The following is a 24,981-nucleotide window of genomic DNA, read 5'->3' as shown; positions in this document are numbered from 1 at the left end:
GCCTATGCTGATGCTGCTTCCGTTGACTTCTCCAGCATCCAGATGCCTGGCTTGCCAGCAGCATTGCGAGAACAGCTTCCGGGTAATATCTGTAAGGAATTGGAGGGTGAGAGACTGACAACAAGCGGTGTTTTCTGCTCCAGGACCATCCAGTCCCAAAATGCTCCCCACTGCTCCCCTCCTCACATCCCCTGCTATCCCTCATGGTGCAACCGAGCCTACCCTGTCCAGACATCCCAGCCGCATCCCAGGCCCTGTACCCCAGACACCCGCTACTCACGTTACCTGGACTGGGAGCTGGTTTCCACTGAGGTGCACTGTGGTCCATCCTCTGGTCACAGAAATGTCCCTGGTGCTGAGGCCCAGTCCCTGGGTGTTCGGATATTAGCTGCTGCGTCCATGGTGTTGAGTTCTCCAGTGTTCAGGCGCAGGATTGAGGCCTCATGGTTTGATTGGGATGCGAGGCAATAACCCCCACCTGCGACATGGCATGTCTACCCATGGGAATGCACTTGAGAGCTGCACATTTTACTGTGATTGCCAATTCCCTATTAGCTGCGTGGCCAGCAGCTTCCGCGGTCAGTGGTAGTTATGGGTGGTCATTGAGACAGACAGGCAGGAGCTGGAGTTGCCCCCATTATGGGGACACATGATGCAGGGGAAGGCATGGCCGACCCTCGGGCGCTGAAACACCCAACCGCCACACCAGCCCAGAGGATTTGTGGCAATTGCCTTGCGCACCCTCACCTGAAAACCTCCAAAGGGGATTCCCCAGCATATCTCTGGTTTTAAAATATGGATCAACACAACTGTTATAAACCCAATAGAGGTCACGGGATAGGAACCATCAGGGGTTATAACAGGTAGCCCCTCCAGGATAAAAACCGCAACCCCAGGTCGGGGAAGGAGATCCTCCATGGAGCGGTGGTGTTTGACTAGTGAGTAATAAACCTCTTTGTGCTCAAAACTACTGCTTAGGCGTGGTTGCTTAGCTCAAATCTAACACTGGCGATGAGGGTTCAGCAGATCTGCTATCGACACCAGTTGCTATGTGCCCGGTTTACCTCATCTAGGCCTCGTCAGGCTCCACTGGAAGCCATCACAATTCCGTATATTGAGAAGTTGGAGCCATTCAATGCAGGTACGGATGACTGGGGATAATATATAGAGAGGATGCAGTTCTTGTTCCGCGCCAACGCGATTATTGATGATGAGCGTCAAATTGTTGCCTTGCTGACAGCTTGTGGGGGGCTCATGATCAGCAATGTAAAAGGTTTAACCCACCTGAACCCTCTGGACACCCGCTTGTTCGCCTCCCTGGTAAGGGGACATTTCGACCCGAAACTGCCACTGATAATGCGCCGTTTCTGGTTCCACAAAGCTGCACACGCCCAAGGCGAAGGCAGCAGCGAACTTCAGGCTTGCTTCAGGAAACTAGCTGAGATCTGTGAGTTCAGCCCAACCTTGGCGCAGCATGACACGACCGGTTAGTATGTGGGTATGTGGCCAAGCAAAAAAAAGACTACTAGCCGAAGCTTATTTAGACCTCTGAAGAGCTGTGGAAAATGCTATATCCAGGGAAAGCACTGAACAGGGATCCCAAGAATTCCAGGAGGTGGCGGTGGTCACTTTAGGGTGCCAAAACAGCCCCGCGCACAGCCCGCTAGGATTGAAGGACCTGTTCCCTAATGTTGGGACCTACATGCAAAGGGCAAGATGCCGGAATAAGCCTTGGGAACACTGCCGAAACGTTTCCCTTGACCAGGAAGACCAGGCGTATAAACACTGCAGCAGTAGCAGCGGGACACAGGGATCTGGGGCACAGAAGGTTCGGCGAGGAGCCACCCACTAACCGCACAGCCAGGCGTGACTACCCGCCTGTGGCTGGACCCATTACGTGGAGGACGACGACGGCCAGTAACAACAACTACATTGGGTAGCTGCACCAAGAATTGCATCCATCCAAATCTTTCTCCAGGAAAATGGGCACACAAACCGCATGGAACTTGATACAGGGGCTGCCGTGTCTGTCAGTAATCGATGCACTTTCAACTGTGTACGCTCCGGGATTCGTCCGCTGACTTTCCACAATACCAACGTAAGGCAAGGCTAGTGACCTACATGGGGGAGCCTTTCGCATTTGCGGGCAGGATTGCCATCCCTGTTGAATATGGCCGCCAGTCAGAAAATGTACTACTGTTCGATGTGCATGAGAGTGGCCCTAGCCTGTTGGGGCACAAATGGCCCCGGCACCTCCGCTTAGACCGGTAGAATGTTTGCCAAATGCACCCACATGGCCCTGAAGGCATATAGGCCAGATTTCTGATCGTTTTCCAGGAAGGTTTGGGGACCATCATGTGGGCCGTAGCCTGAATAAGCATGAGCCCCATGGCCCAGCCATACTATTTCTGCCCACACCCCATTCCATACACTTTGCATTCCAAGGCAGATGCGAGTTAGACCGCAAGGAAAACCTGGGGATAATAAGACCAGTGCAATTTACAACTGGGCACTGCCGGTCATACCAGCAGTGAAACCTGGCAGGCAGCATTTGTCAAAGTAAAGCAGCAGCTTTTCTCTTCAAGACTGCTTATTCATTTTGACCCCTCTTGGCCACTCTTACTGACTTGCGACGCATCCCTGGATGGCATCGGGGGCCATGCTAGCCCATGTATGGAAGATGGTTTCCAGCGTCCTCTTGCGTTTGAGTCTAGGACATTAGCCAACGGAGAGAAACATTACGCACAAATGGAGAAAGATAGACTAGCCATGGTATTCGGCATAAAACAATTCCACCAGTACTTCTACGTGCACCACTTCACCATCCTGACGGATGACAAGCCCCTTCTGGGGCTCTTCAAGGACCGTGTGACTCCTCCCATAGCCCCCATCCATGTCCAGCGCTGGGCGCTATTGTTGGCGACGTATGACTATGTATTGGAACACCGCTCTATGGCCTATATACCCCTTGCAGATGCTTTGAGCTGCCTACCGCTGCCCACGAAGCCGCCTACTCTCGCCACTGCCGATGATATAATAGCTGCCCTCCATTTCATGGACTCACGACTGGTCACGGCAGCCCGCATCCGTGGCTGGACCCAGAACGATCTGCAACTCTCCCATCTTGCACACATGCCTGAGGACCTAAAAGCTGACACGGGGAGAATGCAATAACAGCATCGAAGACGATGTGTTCTTACGGAACACCTGGATGGTGATCCCTGAGTATGGATGTGCGGCATTCTTACTAGACCTCCATAATGGACATTTCGGAGTGACTAAAATGAAGATGATGTGGAGATGCCGGCGTTGGACTGGGGTGAGCACAGTAAGAAGTCTTACAACACCAGGTTAAAGTCCAACAGGTTTGTTTTGAATCACTAGCTTTCAGAGCACTGCTCCTTCCTCAGGTGAATGGGTTCACCTGAAGAAGGAGCAGTGCTCCAAAAGTTAGTGATTTGAAACAAACCTGTTGGACTTTAACCTGGTGTTGTACGACTCTTAAAGTAAAATGAAGATGTTCGCCCGCAGCTATGTCTGGTAGCCCGGCATTGATATAGATATTGAAAGAGTAGCCCAGCGATGCCCCCAATGTCAGATGCACCAACAAATACCCCCAGCAGCCCTGCTCCACCCTTGGGAATGGCCTGGAAGGCCTTGGGCCCGGATTCATGTGGACTTTGTGGGCCTTTTTCAGGGAGCGATGTTCCTCCTCCTGGTAGACGGTCACTCTAAATGGTTGGAAGTGGTGTGGATGCAGGCAACAACTGCCCGGGCCACTGTAGAAAAGCTCTGCCAGATTTCCAGTATGCACAGAATCCCCGAGGTGCTGGTGTCCGATAACGGCACGGTGTTTACGAGTGCGAAGTTCGCAGCGTTTGCTTCCGCCAATGGGATTTGACATGTGAGGACTGCTCCCTACCACCCGGCCACAAACGGACTGGCTGAAAGAGCGGTCCAAACATTTAGGCTGTGGCTGAAGAAGCTGACGGCTGGATCCTGGTACATTTGCCTGGCACATTTCCTTTTTAAAAACTCGCATGACACCTCATTCCATAACTGGTGTCGCACCGGCGGAGCTCTTGATGGTCTCCGCACCCACCCTGAGGTTGGTCATCCCTGATCTAGGCGGGAGCGTCCACTGGAACCAGGACCAATCCGAGATTGACGCTGGTCCACGTCCGCTGGCCCACGTCCGCTGGCCCACACATCCGCTCCCAGTAACGCCGTGCACATCCAAAACTTCAGCAATGGGGCCATTTGGTTTAGCTCACCAGGAGGGGTTGGTTTAGCTCACCAGGCTAAATCGCTGGCTTTTAAAGCAGACCAAGCAGGCCAGCAGCACGGTTCGGTTCCCGTACCAGCCTCCCCGGACAGGCGCCGGAATGTGGCGACTAGGGGCTTTTCACAGTAACTTCATTGAAGCCTACTCGTGACAATAAGCGATTTTCATTTCATTTTCATTTGGGTCCTAGTATTTATCTTGGTAGCCACTGAGCCAATATCCTACAAGGTCAGGGCACAAGGGCAGGAATCCAATAGCCACATGGATGAACTTCGAAGCTGTGTGCCGGACATTCCTGGCGAACATCCCGTACCTCCCCTGCAGCTTCAGCTCCGCCAGGCTCACCGCTAGCACCTACAACCCTTATAGCCTTCACCTGCCCCAGCTGCAGATGAAAGCCCTCAACTGAGGACGCTGAGATATTGGATGAAGAACCATTCAGCTCTGAGACAGAGACCAAGGTGGACATGCCGTTCCTGCCCGATGCACCGGTCGCCGCGCTGGCAATGTCCCATCCACCTTGGCGGCCATCGCGCCTTTCTCCAGTCTGGTACGCCCCCACCAGGCTGACAAAGACGATGGCCGAGCATTAACCTCGATCCAAACGAACCATATGTCGAGGATAGGTTTCGACTGACATGGTCACGACTCCGGACTTGGGCAGAGGGAGGGGTGGAAGTGACGGAATCCTGTGCCCTCCGGGGAAGATGAACTTCCCCGGTAATGGGGCAGGGGTTCCCCTTAACAGGTGTAGTCCCTCTAGTATAAAACACCGACCTGGGTGCAGGTGGGGGAAGGGGATCTCCGGGGAGTGGTGGTGATTGACTGTAACTAGCAATGAACCTCATTGTGCTATAAACTACTGCTTATGCATAGCTGCTTGCCTGAGATCGAACAACAAAGAGAAATTTCAAGAAAAAAAACTATAGAATTGTCAAAGTGAGCAAGTCCCCTGAAATGCAGATAAAAATATTTCAGAACATATTAAGAATACAGTCAGTTAGACAGAGAGGAACCACATAGAAAAAAAAATAGTGAACAAAATATGAAAAGATTACCTTGGAGAAATACTATTCCATTCATGATGCAGGAACATTCTGTGGTGGAAGATGAATAGCTTATGGTGGGAGAAACAGTAGAATGAACTGTGGAAGCAGCAGGCGTTGGTTGAGAAAACGTTGAAGGCATCTTGATGGTAGTTGTAGACACAGTACTTGTGAATGAAGTTCGGGTCACTGGTACAGTGACTGCAGTAGTTGTAGGCCATTTGGTCACAGAAGTGGTAGAGTGATTGCTGGTGGGTCTCCCAGAAGTAGCAATAGTCGTAGTTGTTGTGCTTGTAGCTGTACTGGGAGGGGTTATTGGAATTGAGGAAGTAGGTGATGAGACAGCAGTGGTTGGGTTTTGGGAAGTGTGTAAAGGGGTTGTGGCTGTAGTTACAGCGATTCCTGTGCTTGAGGATGGAAATATTGTTGTGCTGATTGCAGGAGTTAGCGTGGATGTTGGCGGAGAAGGAGATGGTGTTGATATTGTTTCAGGAGTTTTGGTCGAAATAGGAGGGAATCCTGTTGTTGTAGATGTGCTAGAGTATGATGTTGTGGTAATTGTTGGGTTTGATGATGGCGGAGCTGGAGAGGGTGTTGATATGGTTTCTGGGGTTGTGGTCGAAATTGGAGGCATTCCTGTTGTAGTGGATTTGCTAGAGTATAATGTGGTAATTCTTGGTGTTGGTGTTTCTGTTGTTGGGGTTGATGTTGTCGTAGTGGTTGTCGGTGGAGTTGTGATTGTGTAACTTGACGACATGGTGCTGGTTATGGATGTTGTGGCAGTTGAAATGGGCAGTGTGCTTGTGCTTGGGGATACTGTTGATGGTTGAGTTGTGGTTGATTCAGGGGGGGATGTAGATGTTGTCTGGGTTGTCGGTTGTGTTGTACTCTTGCTTCCAGGGGTGCTTGTGGCTGTAGATATGGTTGAATGTGATTCGGTAGTTTCCATAGTTTCAGTTGTACAGGTGGTAGTTGTTATAGAGCCGGTGGGTAATTCGGGAATACTGGTGGATTGTTGCTTTGTAATGGTGGTTGGCGATGTGGGGGAATGTGGCGTTGGGGTTGATTTTGGGGGCACTGGCGATGTTGTCGTTGTTGTGGAAGTGGTAGAAAGTGTGGACGTGTGGATTGTTGGTGTTGGGGTTGACGTTGTCTGGGTTAAAGGTGTTGTTGAGGTTGTGGGTGGGGTTGTGGTAGTTGTGTAAATTGCCGACGTGGTGCTGCTTATTGATGTTGTGGTGGTTGAAATGGGCGGCCTGACTGAGGTAGTGGAAACTGTTGAAGGTTGAGTTGTAGTTGATGTTGGGGGAGACGGAGATGTTGTTGTGCGTGATGGGGTTGTGCTCGTGGATTCACTGAATCCTGTGCTTGTGGATCGAAATGTTGTGGAGATTTCTGGTGATGATGTTGATGTTGGCGGAGAAGGAGATGGTGTTGATGTTGTTTCAGGAGTTTTGGTTGAAATTGGAGGCTTTCCTGCTGTTGTAGATGTGCTAGAGTATGATGTTGTGGTTGATGTTGGCGGAGCTGGAGAGGGTGTTGATGTTGTTTCAGGAGTTTTGGTCGAAATAGGAGGGAATCCTGTTGTTGTAGATGTGCTGGAGTATGATGTTGTGGTAATTGTTGGGTTTGATGATGGAGGAGCGGGAGAGGGTGTTGATGTTGTTTCTGGGGTTGTGGTCAAAATTGGAGGCCTTCCTGTTGTAGTGGATTTGCTAGAGTATGATGTGGTAATTCTTGGTGTTGGTGTTTCTGTTGTTGGGGTTGATGTTGTCGTAGTGGTCGTCGGTGGAGTTGTGGTTGTTGTGTGACTTGACGACGTGGTGCTGGTTATGGATGTTATGGTAGTTGAAATGGGCAGTGTGCTTGTGCTTGGGGATACTGTTGATGGTTGAGATGTGGTTGATTCAGGGGGGGATGTAGATGTTGTCTGGGTTGTTGGTTGCGTTGTACTCTTGCTTCCAGGTGTGCTTGTGGTTTTAGATATGGTTGAATGTGATTCGGTTGTTTCCATAGTTTCAGTTGTACAGGTGGTAGTTGTTATAGAGCCGGTGGGTAATTCGGGAATACTGGTGGATTGCTGCTTTGTAATGGTGGTTGGCGATGTGGGGGAATGTGGCGTTGGGGTTGATTTTGGGGGAACTGGCGATGTTGTCGTTGTTGTGGAAGTGGTAGAAAGTGTGGACGTGTGGGTTGTTGGTGTTGGGGTTGACGTTGTCCGGGTTAAAGGTGTTGTTGAGGTTGTTGGTGGAGTTGTGGTAGTTGTGTAAATTGCCGACATGGTGCTGCTTTTTGATGTTGTAGTAATTGAAATGGGCGGCCTGACTGAGGTAGTGGAAAATGTTGAAGGTTGAGTTGTAGTTGACCTTGGGGGAGACGGAGATGTTGTTGTGTGTGATGGGGTTGTGGTTGTGGTTTCACTGAATCCTGTGCTTGTGGATCGAAATGTTGTGGAGATTGCTGGCGATGATGTTGATGTTGGCGGAGAAGGAGATGGTGTTGATGTTGTTTCAGGAGTTTTGGTTGAAAGAGGAGGGAATCCTGTTGTTGTAGATGTGCTAGAGTATGATGTTGTGGTAACTGTTGGGGTTGATGACGGAGGAGCAGGAGAGGGTGTTGATGTTGTTTCTGGGGTTGTGGTCGAAATTGGAGGCATTCCAGTTGTAGTGGATTTGCTAGAGTACGATGTGCTAATTCCTGATGTTGGTGTTTCTGTTGTTGGGGTTGATGTTGTTGTAGTGGTTGTCGGTGGAGTTGTGGTTGTTGTGTGACTTGACGACGTGGTGCTGGTTATGGATGTTGTGGTAGTTGAAATGGTAAGTGTGCTTGTGCTTGGGGATACTGTTGATGGTTGAGATGTGGTTGATTCAGAGGGGGATGTAGATGTTGTCTGGGTTGTCGGTTGCATTGTACTCTTGCTTCCAGGTGTGCTTGTGGTTGTAGATATGGTTGAATGTGATTCGGTAGTTTCCATAGTTTCAGTTGTACAGGTGGTAGTTGTTATAGAGCCGGTGGGTAATTCGGGAATACTGGTGGATTGTTGCTTTGTAATGGTGGTTGGCGATGTGGGGGAATGTGGCGTTGGGGTTGATTTTGGGGGCACTGGCGATGTTGTCGTTGTGGAAGTGGTAGAAAGTGTGGACGTGTGGGTTGTTGGTGTTGGGGTTGACGTTGTCTGGGTTAAAGGTGTTGTTGAGGTTGTGGGTGGAGTTGTGGTAGTTGTGTAAATTGCCGACGTGGTGCTGCTTATTGATGTTGTGGTAGTTGAAATGGGAGGCCTGACTGAGGTAGTGGAAACTGTTGAAGGTTGAGTTGTAGTTGATGTTGGGGGAGACGGAGATGTTGTTGTGTGTGATGGGGTTGTGCTCGTGGATTCACTGAATCCTGTGCTTGTGGATCGAAATGTTGTGGAGATTTCTGGTGATGATGTTGATGTTGGCGGAGAAGGAGATGGTGTTGATGTTGTTTCAGGAGTTTTGGTTGAAATTGGAGGCTTTCCTGCTGTTGTAGATGTGCTAGAGTATGATGTTGTGGTTGATGTTGGCGGAGCTGGAGAGGGTGTTGATGTTGTTTCAGGAGTTTTGGTCGAAATAGGAGGGAATCCTGTTGTTGTAGATGTGCTGGAGTATGATGTTGTGGTAATTGTTGGGGTTGATGATGGAGGAGCGGGAGAGGGTGTTGATGTTGTTTCTGGGGTTGTGGTCGAAATTGGAGGCCTTCCTGTTGTAGTGGATTTGCTAGAGTATGATGTGGTAATTCTTGGTGTTGGTGTTTCTGTTGTTGGGGTTGATGTTGTCGTAGTGGTCGTCGGTGGAGTTGTGGTTGTTGTGTGACTTGACGACGTGGTGCTGGTTATGGATGTTATGGTAGTTGAAATGGGCAGTGTGCTTGTGCTTGGGGATACTGTTGATGGTTGAGATGTGGTTGATTCAGAGGGGGATGTAGATGTTGTCTGGGTTGTTGGTTGCGTTGTACTCTTGCTTCCAGGTGTGCTTGTGGTTGTAGATATGGTTGAATGTGATTCGGTAGTTTCCATAGTTTCAGTTGTACAGGTGGTAGTTGTTATAGAGCCGGTGGGTAATTCAGGAATACTGGTGGATTGTTGCTTTGTAATGGTGGTTGGCGATGTGGGGGAATGTGGCGTTGGGGTTGATTTTGGGGGAACTGGCGATGTTGTCGTTGTTGTGGAAGTGGTTGAAAGTGTGGACGTGTGGGTTGTTGGTGTTGGGGTTGACGTTGTCTGGGTTAAAGGTGTTGTTGAGGTTGTTGGTGGAGTTGTGGTAGTTGTGTAAATTGCCGACATGGTGCTGCTTTTTGATGTTGTAGTAATTGAAATGGGCGGCCTGACTGAGGTAGTGGAAACTGTTGAAGGTTGAGTTGTAGTTGATGTTGGGGGAGACGGAGATGTTGTTGTGTGTGATGGGGTTGTGCTCGTGGTTTCAATGATTCCTGTGCTTGTGGATCGAAATGTTGTGGAGATTTCTGGCGATGATGTTGATGTTGGCGGAGAAGGAGATGGTGTTGATGTTGTTTCAGGAGTTTTGGTCGAAATAGGAGGGAATCCTGTTGTTGTAGATGTGCTGGAGTATGATGTTGTGGTAATTGTTGGGGTTGATGATGGAGGAGCGGGAGAGGGTGTTGATGTTGTTTCTGGGGTTGTGGTCGAAATTGGGGGCATTCCTGTTGTAGTGGATTTGCTAGAGTATGATGTGGTAATTCTTGGTGTTGGTGTTTCTGTTGTTGGGGTTGATGTTGTCATAGTGGTCGTCGGTGGAGTTGTGGTTGTTGTGTGACTTGACGACGTGGTGCTGGTTATGGATGTTATGGTAGTTGAAATGGGCAGTGTGCTTGTGCTTGGGGATACTGTTGATGGTTGAGATGTGGTTGATTCAGAGGGGGATGTAGATGTTGTCTGGGTTGTTGGTTGTGTTGTACTCTTGCTTCCAGGTGTGCTTGTGGTTGTAGATATGGTTGAATGTGATTCTGTAGTTTCCATAGTTTCAGTTGTACAGGTGGTAGTTGTTATAGAGCCGGTGGGTAATTCGGGAATACTGGTGGATTGTTGCTTTGTAATGGTGGTTGGCGATGTGGGGGAATGTGGCGTTGGGGTTGATTTTGGGGGCACTGGCGATGTTGTCGTTGTTGTGGAAGTGGTAGAAAGTGTGGACGTGTGGATTGTTGGTGTTGGGGTTGACGTTGTCTGGGTTAAAGGTGTTGTTGAGGTTGTTGGTGGAGTTGTGGTAGTTGTGTAAATTGCCGACATGGTGCTGCTTTTTGATGTTGTAGTAATTGAAATGGGCGGACTGACTGAGGTAGTGGAAAATGTTGAAGGTTGAGTTGTAGTTGACCTTGGGGGAGACGGAGATGTTGTTGTGTGTGATGGGGTTGTGGTTGTGGTTTCACTGAATCCTGTGCTTGTGGATCGAAATGTTGTGGAGATTTCTGGTGATGATGTTGATGTTGGCGGAGAAGGAGATGGTGTTGATGTTGTTTCAGGAGTTTTGGTCGAAAGAGGAGGGAATCCTGTTGTTGGAGATGTGCTAGAGTATGATGTTGTGGTAACTGTTGGGGTTGATGACGGAGGAGCAGGAGAGGGTGTTGATGTTGTTTCTGGGGTTGTGGTCGAAATTGGAGGCATTCCAGTTGTAGTGGATTTGCTAGAGTACGATGTGGTAATTCCTGATGTTGGTGTTTCTGTTGTTGGTGTTGATGTTGTTGTAGTGGTTGTCGGTGGAGTTGTGGTTGTTGTGTGACTTGACGACGTGGTGCTGGTTATGGATGTTGTGGTAGTTGAAATGGTAAGTGTGCTTGTGCTAGGGGATACTGTTGATGGTTGAGATGTGGTTGATTCAGAGGGGGATGTAGATGTTGTCTGGGTTGTCGGTTGCATTGTACTCTTGCTTCCAGGTGTGCTTGTGGTTGTAGATATGGTTGAATGTGATTCTGTAGTTTCCATAGTTTCAGTTGTACAGGTGGTAGTTGTTATAGAGCCGGTGGTTAATTCGGGAATACTGGTGGATTGTTGCTTTGTAATGGTGGTTGGCGATGTCAGGGAATGTGGCGTTGGGGTTGATTTTGGGGGAACTGGCGATGTTGTCGTTGTTGTGGAAGTGGTAGAATGTGTGGACGTGTGGATTGTTGGTGTTGGGGTTGACGTTGTCCGGGTTAAAGGTGTTGCTGAGGTTGTGGGTGGAGTTGTGGTAGTTGTATGAATTGCCGGCGTGGTGCTGCTTATTGATGTTGTGGTAGTTGAAATGGGCGGCCTGACTGAGGTAGTGGAAAATGTTGAAGGTGGAGTTGTAGTTGATCTTGGGGGAGACGGCGATGTTGTTGTGTGTGATGGGGTTGTGGTCGTGGTTTTACTGAATCCTGTGCTTGTGGATCGAAATGTTGTGGAGATTGCTGGCGATGATGTTGATGTTGGCGGAGAAGGAGTTGGTGTTGATGTTGTTTCAGGAGTTTTGGTCGTAATTGGAGGCTTTCCTGTTGTTGTAGATGTGCTAGAGTATGAGGTTGTGGTTGATGTTGGCGGAGCTGGAGAGGGTGTTGATGTTGTTTCAGGAGTTTTGGACGAAAGAGGAGGGAATCCTGTTGTTGTAGATGTGCTAGAGTATGATGTTGTGGTAATTGTTGGGGTTGATGACGGAGAAGCAGGAGAGGGTGTTGATGTTGTTTCTGGGGTTGTGGTCGAAATTGGGGGCATTCCTGTTGTAGTGGATTTGCTAGAGTATGATGTGGTAATTCTTGGTGTTGGTGTTTCTGTTGTTGGGGTTGATGTTGTCGTGGTAGTTGTTGGTGGATTTGTGGTTGTTGTGTGACTTGATGGCGTGGTGCTGGTTATGGATGTTGTGGTAGTTGAAATGGGCAGTGTGCTTGTGCTTGGGGATACTGTTGATGGTTGAGTTGTGGTTGATTTAGAGGGGGATGTAGATGTTGGTAAGGTGGTGGGTTGTGTTGTACGCTTGCTTCCAGGGGTGCTTGTGGTTGTAGATATGGTTGAATGTGATTCAGTAGTTTCCATAGTTTCAGTTGTACAGGTGGTAGTTGTTATAGGGCCGGTGGGTAATTCGGGAATACTGGTGGATTGTTGCTTTGTAATGGTGGTTGTCGATGTGGGGGAATGTGGCGTTGGGGTTGATTTTGGGGGCACTGGCGATGTTGTCGTTGTTGTGGAAGTGGTAGAAAGTGTGGACGTGAGGATTGTTGGTGTTGGGGTTGACGTTGTCCGGGTTAAAGGTGTTGTTGAGGTTGTTGGTGGAGTTGTGGTAGTTGTGAAAATTGCCGACGTGGTGCTGCTTTTTGATGTTGTGGTAGTTGAAATGGGCGGCCTGACTGAGGTAGTGGAAACTGTTGAAGGTTGAGTTGTAGTTGATGTTGGGGGAGACGGAGATGTTGTTGTGTGTGATGGGGTTGTGCTCGTGGATTCACTGAATCCTGTGCTTGTGGATCGAAATGTTGTGGAGATTGCTGGCGATGATGTTGATGTTGGCGGAGAAGGAGATGGTGTTGATGTTGTTTCAGGAGTTTTGGTCGTAATTAGAGGCTTTCCTGTTGTTGTAGATGTGCTAGAGTATGAGGTTGTGCTTGATGTTGGCGGAGCTGGAGAGGGTGTTGATGTTGTTTCAGGAGTTTTGGATGAAAGAGGAGGGAATCCTGTTGTTGTAGATGTGCTAGAGTATGATGTTGTGGTAACTGTTGGGGTTGATGACGGAGGAGCAGGAGAGGGTGTTGATGTTGTTTCTGGGGTTGTGGTCGAAATTGGAGGCATTCCAGTTGTAGTGGATTTGCTAGAGTACGATGTGGTAATTCCTGATGTTGGTGTTTCTGTTGTTGGTGTTGATGTTGTTGTAGTGGTTGTCGGTGGAGTTGTGGTTGTTGTGTGACTTGACGACGTGGTGCTGGTTATGGATGTTGTGGTAGTTGAAATGGTAAGTGTGCTTGTGCTTGGGGATACTGTTGATGGTTGAGATGTGGTTGATTCAGAGGGGGATGTAGATGTTGTCTGGTTTGTCGGTTGCGTTGTAATCTTGCTTCCAGGTGTGCTTGTGGTTGTAGATATGGTTGAATGTGATTCGGTAGTTTCCATAGTTTCAGTTGTACAGGTGGTAGTTGTTATAGAGCCGGTGGGTAATTCGGGAATACTGGTGGATTGTTGCTTTGTAATGGTGGTTGGCGATGTGGGGGAATGTGGCGTTGGGGTTGATTTTGGGGGAACTGGCGATGTTGTCGTTGTTGTGGAAGTGGTAGAAAGTGTGGACGTGTGGATTGTTGGTGTTGGGGTTGACGTTGTCCGGGTTAAAGGTGTTGCTGAGGTTGTAGGTGGAGTTGTTGTAGTGGTATGAATTGCCGGCGTGGTGCTGCTTATTGATGTTGTGGTAGTTGAAATGGGCGGCCTGACTGATGTAGTGGAAACTGTTGTAGGTTGAGTTGTAGTTGATCTTGGGGGAGACGGAGATGTTGTTGTGTGTGATGGGGTTGTGGTCGTGGTTTCAATGATTCCTGTGCTTGTGGATCGAAATGTTTTGGAGATTGCTGGTGATGATGTTGATGTTGGCGGAGAAGGAGATGGTGTTGATGTTGTTTCAGGAGTTTTGGTCGAAATTGGAGGCTTTCCTGTTGTTGTAGATGTGCTAGAGTATGATGTTGTGGTAATTGTTGGGGTTAATGATGGAGGAGCAGGAGAGGATGTTGATGTTGTTTCTGGGGTTGTGGTTGAAATTGGGGGCATTCCTGTTGTAGTGGATTTGCTAGAGTATGATGTGGTAATTCTTGGTGTTGGTGTTTCTGTTGTTGGGGTTGATGTTGTCGTAGTAGTTGTTGGTGGATTTGTGGTTGTTGTGTGACTTGATGATGTGATGCTGGTTATGGATGTTGTGGTAGTTGAAATGGGCAGTGTGCTTGTGCTTGGGGATACTGATGATGGTTGAGTTGTGGTTGATTTAGAGGGGGATGTAGATGTTGGCAAGGTGGTGGGTTGTGTTGTACTCTTGCTTCCAGGGGTGCTTGTGGTTGTAGATATGGTTGAATGTGATTCGGTAGTTTCCATAGTTTCAGTTGTACAGGTGGTAGTTGTTATAGAGCCGGTGGGTAATTCGGGAATACTGGTGGATTGTTGCTTTGTAATGGTGGTTGGCGATGTGGGGGAATGTGGCGTTGGGGTTGATTTTGGGGGCACTGGCGATGTTGTCGTTGTTGTGGAAGTGGTTGAAAGTGTAGACGTGTGGATTGTTGGTGTTGGGGTTGACGTTGTCCGGGTTAAAGGTGTTGCTGTGGTTGTGGGTGGAGTTGTGGTAGTTTTATGTATTGCCGGCGTGGTGCTGCTTATTGATGTTGTGGTAGTTGAAATGGGCGGCCTGACTGAGGTAGTGGAAACTGTTGAAGGTTGAGTTGTAGTTGATCTTGGGGGAGACGGAGATGTTGTTGTGTGTGATGGGGTTGTGGTCGTGGTTTCAATGATTCCTGTGCTTGTGGATCGAAATGTTGTGGAGATTGCTGGTGATGATGTTGATGTTGGCGGAGAAGGAGATGGTGTTGATGCTGTTTCAGGAGTTTTGGTCGAAATTGGAGGCTTTCCTGTTGTTGTAGATGTGCTGGAGTATGATGTTGTGGTAATTGTTTGGGTTGATGATGGAGGACCAGGAGAGGGTGTTGATGTTGTTTCAGGGGTTGTGGTCGAAATTGGTGGCATTCCTGTTGTAGTGGATTTGCTGGAATATGATGTGGTAATTCTTGGTGTTGGTGTTTCTGTTTTTGGGGTTGATGTTGTCGTAGTAGTTGTTGGTGGATTTGTGGTTGTTGTGTGACTTGATGATGTGGTGCTGGTTATGGATGTTGTGGTAGTTGAAATGGGCAGTGTGCTTGTGCTTGGGGATACTGTTGATGGTTGAGTTGTGGTTGATTTAGAGGGGGATGTAGATGTTGGCAAGGTGGTGGGTTGTGTTGTACTCTTGCTTCCAGGGGTGCTTGTGGTTGTAGATATGGTTGAATGTGATTCGGTAGTTTCCATAGTTTCTGTTGTACAGGTGGTAGTTGTTATAGAGCCGGTGGGGAATTCGGAAATACTGGTGGATTGTTGCTTTGTAATGGTGGTTGGCGATGTGGGGGAATGTGGCGTTGGGGTTGATTTTGGGGGAACTGGCGATGTTGTCGTTGCAGTGGAACTGGTAGAAAATGTGGACGTGTGGATTGTTGGTGTTGGGGTTGACGTTGTCCGGGTTAAAGGTGTTGTTGAGGTTGTTGGTGGAGTTGTGGTAGTTGTGTAAATTGCCGACGTGGTGCTGCTTTTTGATGTTGTGGTAGTTGAAATGGGCGGCCTGACTGAGGTGGTGGAAACTGTTGAAGGTGGAGTTGTAGTTGATCTTGGGGGATACGCAGATGTTGTTGTGTGTGATGGGGTTGTGGTCGTGGTTTCAATGTTTCCTGTGCTTGTGGATCGAAATGTTGTGGACATTGCTGGTGATGATGTTGATGTTGGTGGAGAAGGAGATGGTGTTGATGTTGTTTCAGGTGTTTTGGTCGAAATTGGAGGCTTTCCTGTTGTTATCGATGTGCTCGAGAAAGATGTTGTGGTTGATGTTGGCGGAGCTGGAGAGGGGGTTGATGTTGTTTCTGGAGTTTTGGTTGAAATAGGAGGGAATCCTGTTGTTGTAGATGTGCTGGAGTATGATGTTGTGGTAATTGTTGGGGTTGATGATGGAGGAGCAGGAGAGGGTGTTGATGTTGTTTCTGGGGTTGTGGTCAAAATTGGAGGCATTCCTGTTGTAGTGGATTTGCTAGAGTATGATGTGGTAATTTTTGGTGTTGGTGTTTCTGTTGTTGGGGTTGATGGTGTCGTAGTAGTTGTCGGTGGAGTTGTGGTTGTTGTGTGACTTGATGGCGTGGTGCTGGTTATGGATGTTGTGGTAGTTGAAATGGGCAGTGTGCTTGTGCTTGGGGATACTGATGATGGTTGAGTTTTGGTTGATTTAGAGGGAGATGTAGATGTTGACAAGGTGGTGGGTTGTGTTGTACTCTTGCTTTCTGGGGTGCTTGTGGTTGTAGATATGGTTGAATGTGATTCGGTAGTTTCCATAGTTTCAGTTGTACAGGTGGTAGTTGTTATAGAGCCGGTGGGTAATTCGGGAATACTGGTGGATTGTTCCTTTGTAATGGTGGTTGGCGATGTGGGGGAATGTGGCGTTGGGGTTGATTTTGGGGGAACTGGCGATGTTGTCGTTGTTGTGGAAGTGGTAGAAAGTGTGGACGTGTGGATTGTTGGTGTTGGGGTTGACGTTGTCCGGGTTAAAGGTGTTGCTGAGGTTGTAGGTGGAGTTGTTGTAGTGGTATGAATTGCCGGCGTGGTGCTGCTTATTGATGTTGTGGTAGTTGAAATGGGCGGCCTGACAGATGTAGTGGAAACTGTTGTAGGTTGAGTTGTAGTTGATCTTGGGGGAGACGGAGATGTTGTTGTGTGTGATGGGGTTGTGGTCGTGGTTTCAATGATTCCTGTGCTTGTGGATCGAAATGTTGTGGAGATTGCTGGTGATGATGTTGATGTTGGCGGAGAAGGAGATGGTGTTGATGTTGTTTCAGGAGTTTTGGTCGAAATTGGAGGCTTTCCTGTTGTTGTAGATGTGCTAGAGTATGATGTTGTGGTAATTGTTGGGGTTAATGATGGAGGAGCAGGAGAGGATGTTGATGTTGTTTCTGGGGTTGTGGTTGAAATTGGGGGCATTCCTGTTGTAGTGGATTTGCTAGAGTATGATGTGGTAATTCTTGGTGTTGGTGTTTCTGTTGTTGGGGTTGATGTTGTCGTAGTAGTTGTTGGTGGATTTGTGGTTGTTGTGTGACTTGATGACGTGGTGCTGGTTATGGATGTTGTGGTAGTTGAAATGGGCAGTGTGCTTGTGCTTGGGGATACTGATGATGGTTGAGTTGTGGTTGATTTAGAGGGGGATGTAGATGTTGGCAAGGTGGTGGGTTGTGTTGTACTCTTGCTTCCAGGGGTGCTTGTGGTTGTAGATATGGTTGAATGTGATTCGGTAGTTTCCATAGTTTCAGTTGTACAGGTGGTAGTTGTTATAGGGCCGGTGGGTAATTCGGGAATACTGGTGGATTGTTGCTTTGTAATGGTGGTTGGCGATGTGGGGGAATGTGGCGTTGGGGTTGATTTTGGGGGCACTGGCGATGTTGTCGTTGTTGTGGAAGTGGTTGAAAGTGTGGACGTGTGGATTGTTGGTGTTGGGGTTGACGTTGTCCGGGTTAAAGGTGTTGCTGTGGTTGTGGGTGGAGTTGTGGTAGTTTTATGTATTGCCGGCGTTGTGCTGCTTATTGATGTTGTGGTAGTTGAAATGGGCGGCCTGACTGAGGTAGTGGAAACTGTTGAAGGTTGAGTTGTAGTTGATCTTGGGGGAGACGGAGATGTTGTTGTGTGTGATGGGATTGTGGTCGTGGTTTCAATGATTCCTGTGCTTGTGGATCGAAATGTTGTGGAGATTGCTGGTGATGATGTTGATGTTGGCGGAGAAGGAGATGGTGTTGATGTTGTTTCAGGAGTTTTGGTCGAAATAGGAGGGAATCCTGTTGTTGTAGATGTGCTGGAGTATGATGTTGTGGTAATTGTTTGGGTTGATGATGGAGGACCAGGAGAGGGTGTTGATGTTGTTTCAGGGGTTGTGGTCGAAATTGGGGGCATTCCTGTTGTAGTGGATTTGCTGGAATATGATGTGGTAATTCTTGGTGTTGGTGTTTCTGTTTTTGGGGTTGATGTTGTCGTAGTAGTTGTTGGTGGATTTGTGGTTGTTGTGTGACTTGATGACGTGGTGCTGGTTATGGATGTTGTGGTAGTTGAAATGGGCAGTGTGCTTGTGCTTGGGGATACTGTTGATGGTTGAGTTGTGGTTGATTTAGAGGGGGATGTAGATGTTGGCAACGTGGTGGGTTGTGTTGTACTCTTGCTTCCAGGGGTGCTTGTGGTTGTAGATATGGTTGAATGTGATTCGGTAGTTTCCATAGTTTCTGTTGTACAGGTGGTAGTTGTTATAGAGCCGGTGGGGAATTCGGAAATACTGGTGGATTGTTGCTTTGTAATGGTGGTTGGCGATGTGGGGGAATGTGGCGTTGGGGTTGATTTTGGGGGAACTGGCGATGTTGTCGTTGCAGTGGAACTGGTAGAAAATGTGGACGTGTGGATTGTTGGTGTTGGGGTTGACGTTGTCCGGGTTAAAGGTGTTGTTGAGGTTGTTGGTGGAGTTGTGGTAGTTGTGTAAATTGCCGACGTGGTGCTGCTTTTTGATGTTGTGGTAGTTGAAATGGGCGGCCTGACTGAGGTGGTGGAAACTGTTGAAGGTGGAGTTGTAGTTGATCTTGGGGGATACGCAGATGTTGTGTGTGATGGGGTTGTGGTCGTGGTTTCAATGTTTCCTGTGCTTGTGGATCGAAATGTTGTGGACATTGCTGGTGATGATGTTGATGTTGGTGGAGAAGGAGATGGTGTTGATGTTGTTTCAGGTGTTTTGGTCGAAATTGGAGGCTTTCCTGTTGTTATCGATGTGCTCGAGAAGGATGTTGTGGTTGATGTTGGCGGAGCTGGAGAGGGGGTTGATGTTCTTTCTGGAGTTTTGGTTGAAATAGGAGGGAATCCTGTTGTTGTAGATGTGCTGGAGTATGATGTTGTGGTAATTGTTGGGGTTGATGATGGAGGAGCTGGAGAGGGTGTTGATGTTGTTTCTGGGGTTGTGGTCAAAGTTGGAGGCATTCCTGTTGTAGTGGATTTGCTAGAGTATGATGTGGTAATTCTTGGTGTTGGTGTTTCTGTTGTTGGGGTTGATGGTGTCGTAGTAGTTGTCGGTGGAGTTGTGGTTGTTGTGTGACTTGATGGCGTGGTGCTGGTTATGGATGTTGTGGTAGTTGAAATGGGCAGTGTGCTTGTGCTTGGGGATACTGATGATGGTTGAGTTGTGGTTGATTTAGAGGGAGATGTAGATGTTGACAAGGTGGTGGGTTGTGTTGTACTCTTGCTTTCTGGGGTGCTTGTGGTTGTAGATATGGTTGAATGTGATTCGGTAGTTTCCATAGTTTCAGTTGTACAGGTGGTAGTTGTTATAGAGCCGGTGGGTAATTCGGGAATACTGGTGGATTGTTCCTTTGTAATGGTGGTTGGCGATGTGGGGGAATGTGGCGTTGGGGTTGATTTTGGGGGAACTGGCGATGTTGTCGTTGTTGTGGAAGTGGTAGAAAGTGTGGACGTGTGGATTGTTGGTGTTGGGGTTGACGTTGTCCGGGTTAAAGGTGTTGCTGAGGTTGTAGGTGGAGTTGTTGTAGTGGTATGAATTGCCGGCGTGGTGCTGCTTATTGATGTTGTGGTAGTTGAAATGGGCGGCCTGACTGATGTAGTGGAAACTGTTGTAGGTTGAGTTGTAGTTGATCTTGGGGGAGACGGAGATGTTGTTGTGTGTGATGGGGTTGTGGTCGTGGTTTCAATGATTCCTGTGCTTGTGGATCGAAATGTTGTGGAGATTGCTGGTGATGATGTTGATGTTGGCGGAGAAGGAGATGGTGTTGATGTTGTTTCAGGAGTTTTGGTCGAAATTGGAGGCTTTCCTGTTGTTGTAGATGTGCTAGAGTATGATGTTGTGATAATTGTTGGGGTTAATGATGGAGGAGCAGGAGAGGATGTTGATGTTGTTTCTGGGGTTGTGGTTGAAATTGGGGGCATTCCTGTTGTAGTGGTTTTGCTAGAGTATGATGTGGTAATTCTTGGTGTTGGTGTTTCTGTTGTTGGGGTTGATGTTGTCGTAGTAGTTGTTGGTGGATTTGTGGTTGTTGTGTGACTTGATGACGTGGTGCTGGTTATGGATGTTGTGGTAGTTGAAATGGGCAGTGTGCTTGTGCTTGGGGATACTGATGATGGTTGAGTTGTGGTTGATTTAGAGGGGGATGTAGATGTTGGCAAGGTGGTGGGTTGTGTTGTACTCTTGCTTCCAGGGGTGCTTGTGGTTGTAGATATGGTTGAATGTGATTCGGTAGTTTCCATAGTTTCAGTTGTACAGGTGGTAGTTGTTATAGAGCCGGTGGGTAATTCGGGAATACTGGTGGATTGTTGCTTTGTAATGGTGGTTGGCGATGTGGGGGAATGTGGCGTTGGGGTTGATTTTGGGGGCACTGGCGATGTTGTCGTTGTTGTGGAAGTGGTTGAAAGTGTGGACGTGTGGATTGTTGGTGTTGGGGTTGACGTTGTCCGGGTTAAAGGTGTTGCTGTGGTTGTGGGTGGAGTTGTGGTAGTTTTATGTATTGCCGGCGTGGTGCTGCTTATTGATGTTGTGGTAGTTGAAATGGGCGGCCTGACTGAGGTAGTGGAAACTGTTGAAGGTTGAGTTGTAGTTGATCTTGGGGGAGACGGAGATGTTGTTGTGTGTGATGGGATTGTGGTCGTGGTTTCAATGATTCCTGTGCTTGTGGATCGAAATGTTGTGGAGATTGCTGGTGATGATGTTGATGTTGGCGGAGAAGGAGATGGTGTTGATGTTGTTTCAGGAGTTTTGGTCGAAATTGGAGGCTTTCCTGTTGTTGTAGATGTGCTGGAGTATGATGTTGTGGTAATTGTTTGGGTTGATGATGGAGGACCAGGAGAGGGTGTTGATGTTGTTTCTGGGGTTGTGGTTGAAATTGGGGGCATTCCTGTTGTAGTGGATTTGCTAGAGTATGATGTGGTAATTCTTGGTGTTGGTGTTTCTGTTGTTGGGGTTGATGTTGTCGTAGTAGTTGTTGGCGGATTTGTGGTTGTTGTGTGACTTGATGACGTGGTGCTGGTTATGGATGTTGTGGTAGTTGAAATGGGCAGTGTGCTTGTGCTTGGGGATACTGATGATGGTTGAGTTGTGGTTGATTTAGAGGGGGATGTAGATGTTGGCAAGGTGGTGGGTTGTGTTGTACTCTTGCTTCCAGGGGTGCTTGTGGTTGTAGATATGGTTGAATGTGATTCGGTAGTTTCCATGGTTTCAGTTGTACAGGTGGTAGTTGTTATAGAGCCGGTGGGTAATTCGGGAATACTGGTGGATTGTTGCTTTGTAATGGTGGTTGGCGATGTGGGGGAATGTGGCGTTGGGGTTGATTTTGGGGGCACTGGCGATGTTGTCGTTGTTGTGGAAGTGGTTGAAAGTGTGGACGTGTGGATTGTTGGTGTTGGGGTTGACGTTGTCCTGGTTAAAGGTGTTGCTGTGGTTGTGGGTGGAGTTGTGGTATTTTTATGTATTGCCGGCGTGGTGCTGCTTATTGATGTTGTGGTAGTTGAAATGGGCGGCCTGACTGAGGTAGTGGAAACTGTTGAAGGTTGAGTTGTAGTTGATCTTGGGGGAGACGGAGATGTTGTTGTGTGTGATGGGATTGTGGTCGTGGTTTCAATGATTCCTGTGCTTGTGGATCGAAATGTTGTGGAGATTGCTGGTGATGATGTTGATGTTGGCGGAGTAGGAGATGGTGTTGATGTTGTTTCAGGAGTTTTGGTCGAAATTGGAGGCTTTCCTGTTGTTGTAGATGTGCTGGAGTATGATGTTGTGGTAATTGTTTGGGTTGATGATGGAGGACCAGGAGAGGGTGTTGATGTTGTTTCAGGGGTTGTGGTCGAAATTGGGGGCATTCCTGTTGTAGTGGATTTGCTAGAGTATGATGTGGTAATTCTTGGTGTTGGTGTTTCTGTTGTTGGGGTTGATGTTGTCGTAGTAGTTGTCGGTGGAGTTGTGGTTGTTGTGTGACTTGATGACGTGGTGCTGGTTATGGATGTTGTGGTAGTTGAAATGGGGAGTGTGCTTGTGCTTGGGGATACTGTTGATGGTTGAGTTGTGGTTGATTTAGAGGGGGATGTAGATGTTGGCATGGTGGTGGGTTGTGTTGTACTCTTGCTTCCAGGGGTGCCTGTGGTTGTAGATATAGTTGAATGTGATTCAGTAGTTTCCATAGTTTCAGTTGTACAGGTGGTAGTTGTTATAGAGCCGGTGGGTAATTCGGGAATACTGGTGGATTGTTGCTTTGTAATGGTGGTTGGCGATGTGGGGGAATGTGGCGTTGGGGTTGATTTTGGGGGCACTGGCGATGTTGTTGTTACTGTGGTAAGTGTTGTAGAGCCATTGGGCAGTTTGTTTGTGCTGGTGGATGGTTGCATTTCACTGCTGGTTCGTGATGTGGGTGAAGTTGGTGTTTGCATCGATGTTGGAGGAGTTGGAGATTGCGTTAAGGTTGTTTCCAACGTTGTGGTAGTAATTGGGGGTAATCCTGCTGTTGTGGGTGTGGTAGTTGGATTTGGTGTTGACGATGTTGGGTTAGTATGTGTGGTGTTCCTTGTTGGTTGTGTTGTTGCAGGAGGTAGACATATGAAATCACAACACTGCACTTGTATTTCATAGTCGTAGCATTTTATGCTGTGATGCTGGTCCTCGTTTTTGCACTTGAGCCCAAACGAGACATTGCACTGCACGGTTTGTTCAAGATCTTCAAGTTCTACATCTGGTGCATGTATGGCTCTACATTCAATGTTGCTTGGAACATCACAGATTGCATGTCCATGCTGCTTAATTGTGTCATAAGTTTCAAAATCGCCTCCCGAATAACCAGAGTTCGGTTTGCTTACACTTATCCACTTGGTCCATTCACATTCTTCCACTATCACACAGGTAGCTGTGGGGAATTATAAGGTTTACTGTGTCAATGGTTTACATTGGGATTCATTTAATTTCTGCATAGTTCAAGAAACAGAATAGTACATATTCACAACTTACATACTCACTACCTTTAAACTGGTACTATATAATTTATAAAGGATCACTTTATATAATTTATAAATAGGCCACTTCTCTTGGGCCTAGCACTGTTATTAATGGTGGATTCTGTGCAGGCGAGATTTTAATAAAATTTCATGTGAATAATAATAATCTTTATTAGTGTCACTGTAGGCTTACATTAACGCTGCATTAATTTACGGTGAAAATCCCCTGGTCGCCACATTACGACGCCTTTTCGGGTACACAGCGGGAGAATTCAGAATATCCAATTCACCTAGCAAGCACATCTTTTTTGGACTTGTGTGAGGAAACTGGAGCACCCGAGGAAACCGACGCAGACAGAGGGAGAACGTGCAGACTCCGCACAGACAATGACCCAAGCGGGATATCGAACCCAAGTCCCTGGTTCTGTAAAGCAACAGTGCTAACCACTGTGCTACCATGTCACCTATATTTTGAAATTAACTATAAAATGATAAGTGTGTTGAAACTTGGGATTACATTATTTGCACTAAATTATATCAATACAATTAATTGCTTTCTGATGCTCGTAACTCAGGACACATTTTGGCGGTCCATGTAGGTTTGCTTTAACATATATGCAGTTCAGTCCATTTTAAATATTATTTAAATATTTCATGCTGATATTAATTTTAATGTTACTTACTGGTCAGTGTTTTGCTGGTTGTGGAAACGGTTGAAGTTGATGTCATAATCACTGAAGACAACAAAATATACATCTTAAAAATGCACAGATAATATATTTCATAGATTATCATAGATTATCATGGAAGTTACAGTGCAGAAGGAGGCCATTTGGCCCATCGAGTCTGCACCGGCTCTTGGAAAGAGCACCCTACCCAAGGTCAACACCTCCATCCTATCCCCATAACCCAGTAACCCCACCCAACACCAAGGGCAATTTTGGACACTAAGGGCAATTTATCATGGCCAATCCACCTAACCTGCACATTATTGGATTGTGGGAGGAAACCAGAACACCCAGAGGAAACCCACGCACACACGGGGAGGATGTGCAGACTCCACACAGACAGTGACCCAAACCGGAATCGAACCTGGGATCCTGGAGCTGTGAAGCAATTGTGCTATCCACAATGCTACCGTGCTGCCCCAAAAGGACATTTTACATCAAAGTGTATTTGTGGTTTTTGTAAAAATAAATTTAGAGTACCCAATTCATTTTTTCCCATTAAGGGGCAATTTAGCGTGGCCAATTCACCTAGCCTGCACATCTTTGGGTTGTGGCGGCGAAACCCACTGAAACACGGGGAGAATGTGCAAACTCCACACGGACAGTGATCCAGAACCGGGATCGAACCTGGGACCTTGGTGCCATAAGGCAGCAGTGCTGACCCCTGTGCCACCCTATTTCGTTATCATCATTTACAATGGAATAATTTGTTTGGTAAAAATACATAGCAGCCTGCTGGAGTGATGTCACAAAGTAGTAGTATTTAGGGATCATATCCCATTCTTAAATTTCTATTGTGTAATTTCCTGACAACAACTGGCTGTTACCACGCATGTGGGAGCAGAGGACAATTAAAGCGTGAGACAAGTTAACCAATTCTTATGCAATTCAATACCTAATCCAAGAGTAACACTGGCAGATAATTAATAACATGTCATCTACTTTCCACACTATCACCCACCTCTGTCCTAGCCTTAGCTCATCTGCTGCCGAAGGCTCCAGGCTTCACGATTACAACACACTGCTGATTGAACTCCAATTGTCCTGTCTTTGTAAATTTGAGCTCATCCAAGAAGAACCAATTGCCTGTAATGTGGACCAAGTTGCGTTCCCTTTTCACCCTAGCAGGTTTACACTGGTTCCTGTTCTGTCAAAGGTTTGATTTCAAAATGTTCAACCTTGTGT

At 47.5% G+C, this 24,981-nt stretch overlaps 1 protein-coding gene across 1 annotated transcript in view; it reads right to left on the bottom strand.

The window, feature by feature from the left end:
- The window catches only part of LOC119970928 (mucin-2-like), a 254,661-nt gene that overhangs the window by 102,293 nt on the left and 127,387 nt on the right, over positions 1-24,981 (bottom strand). The window contains exons 29-30 of the mRNA XM_038806037.1: positions 23,752-23,802; positions 5,344-22,980 (exon numbers count right to left, since the gene is read on the bottom strand). Coding sequence (XP_038661965.1) covers positions 5,344-22,980; positions 23,752-23,802 — 17,688 coding nt within the window. The remainder of the gene's footprint in view (positions 1-5,343; positions 22,981-23,751; positions 23,803-24,981) is intronic.

The sequence above is a fragment of the Scyliorhinus canicula genome, chromosome 9, assembly GCF_902713615.1.
Source record: "Scyliorhinus canicula chromosome 9, sScyCan1.1, whole genome shotgun sequence".
Taxonomy (NCBI): Eukaryota; Metazoa; Chordata; class Chondrichthyes; order Carcharhiniformes; family Scyliorhinidae; genus Scyliorhinus; species Scyliorhinus canicula.
Note: the sequence above shows the minus strand (reverse complement) of the source record. Positions and strands in the feature narration are given on the sequence as shown.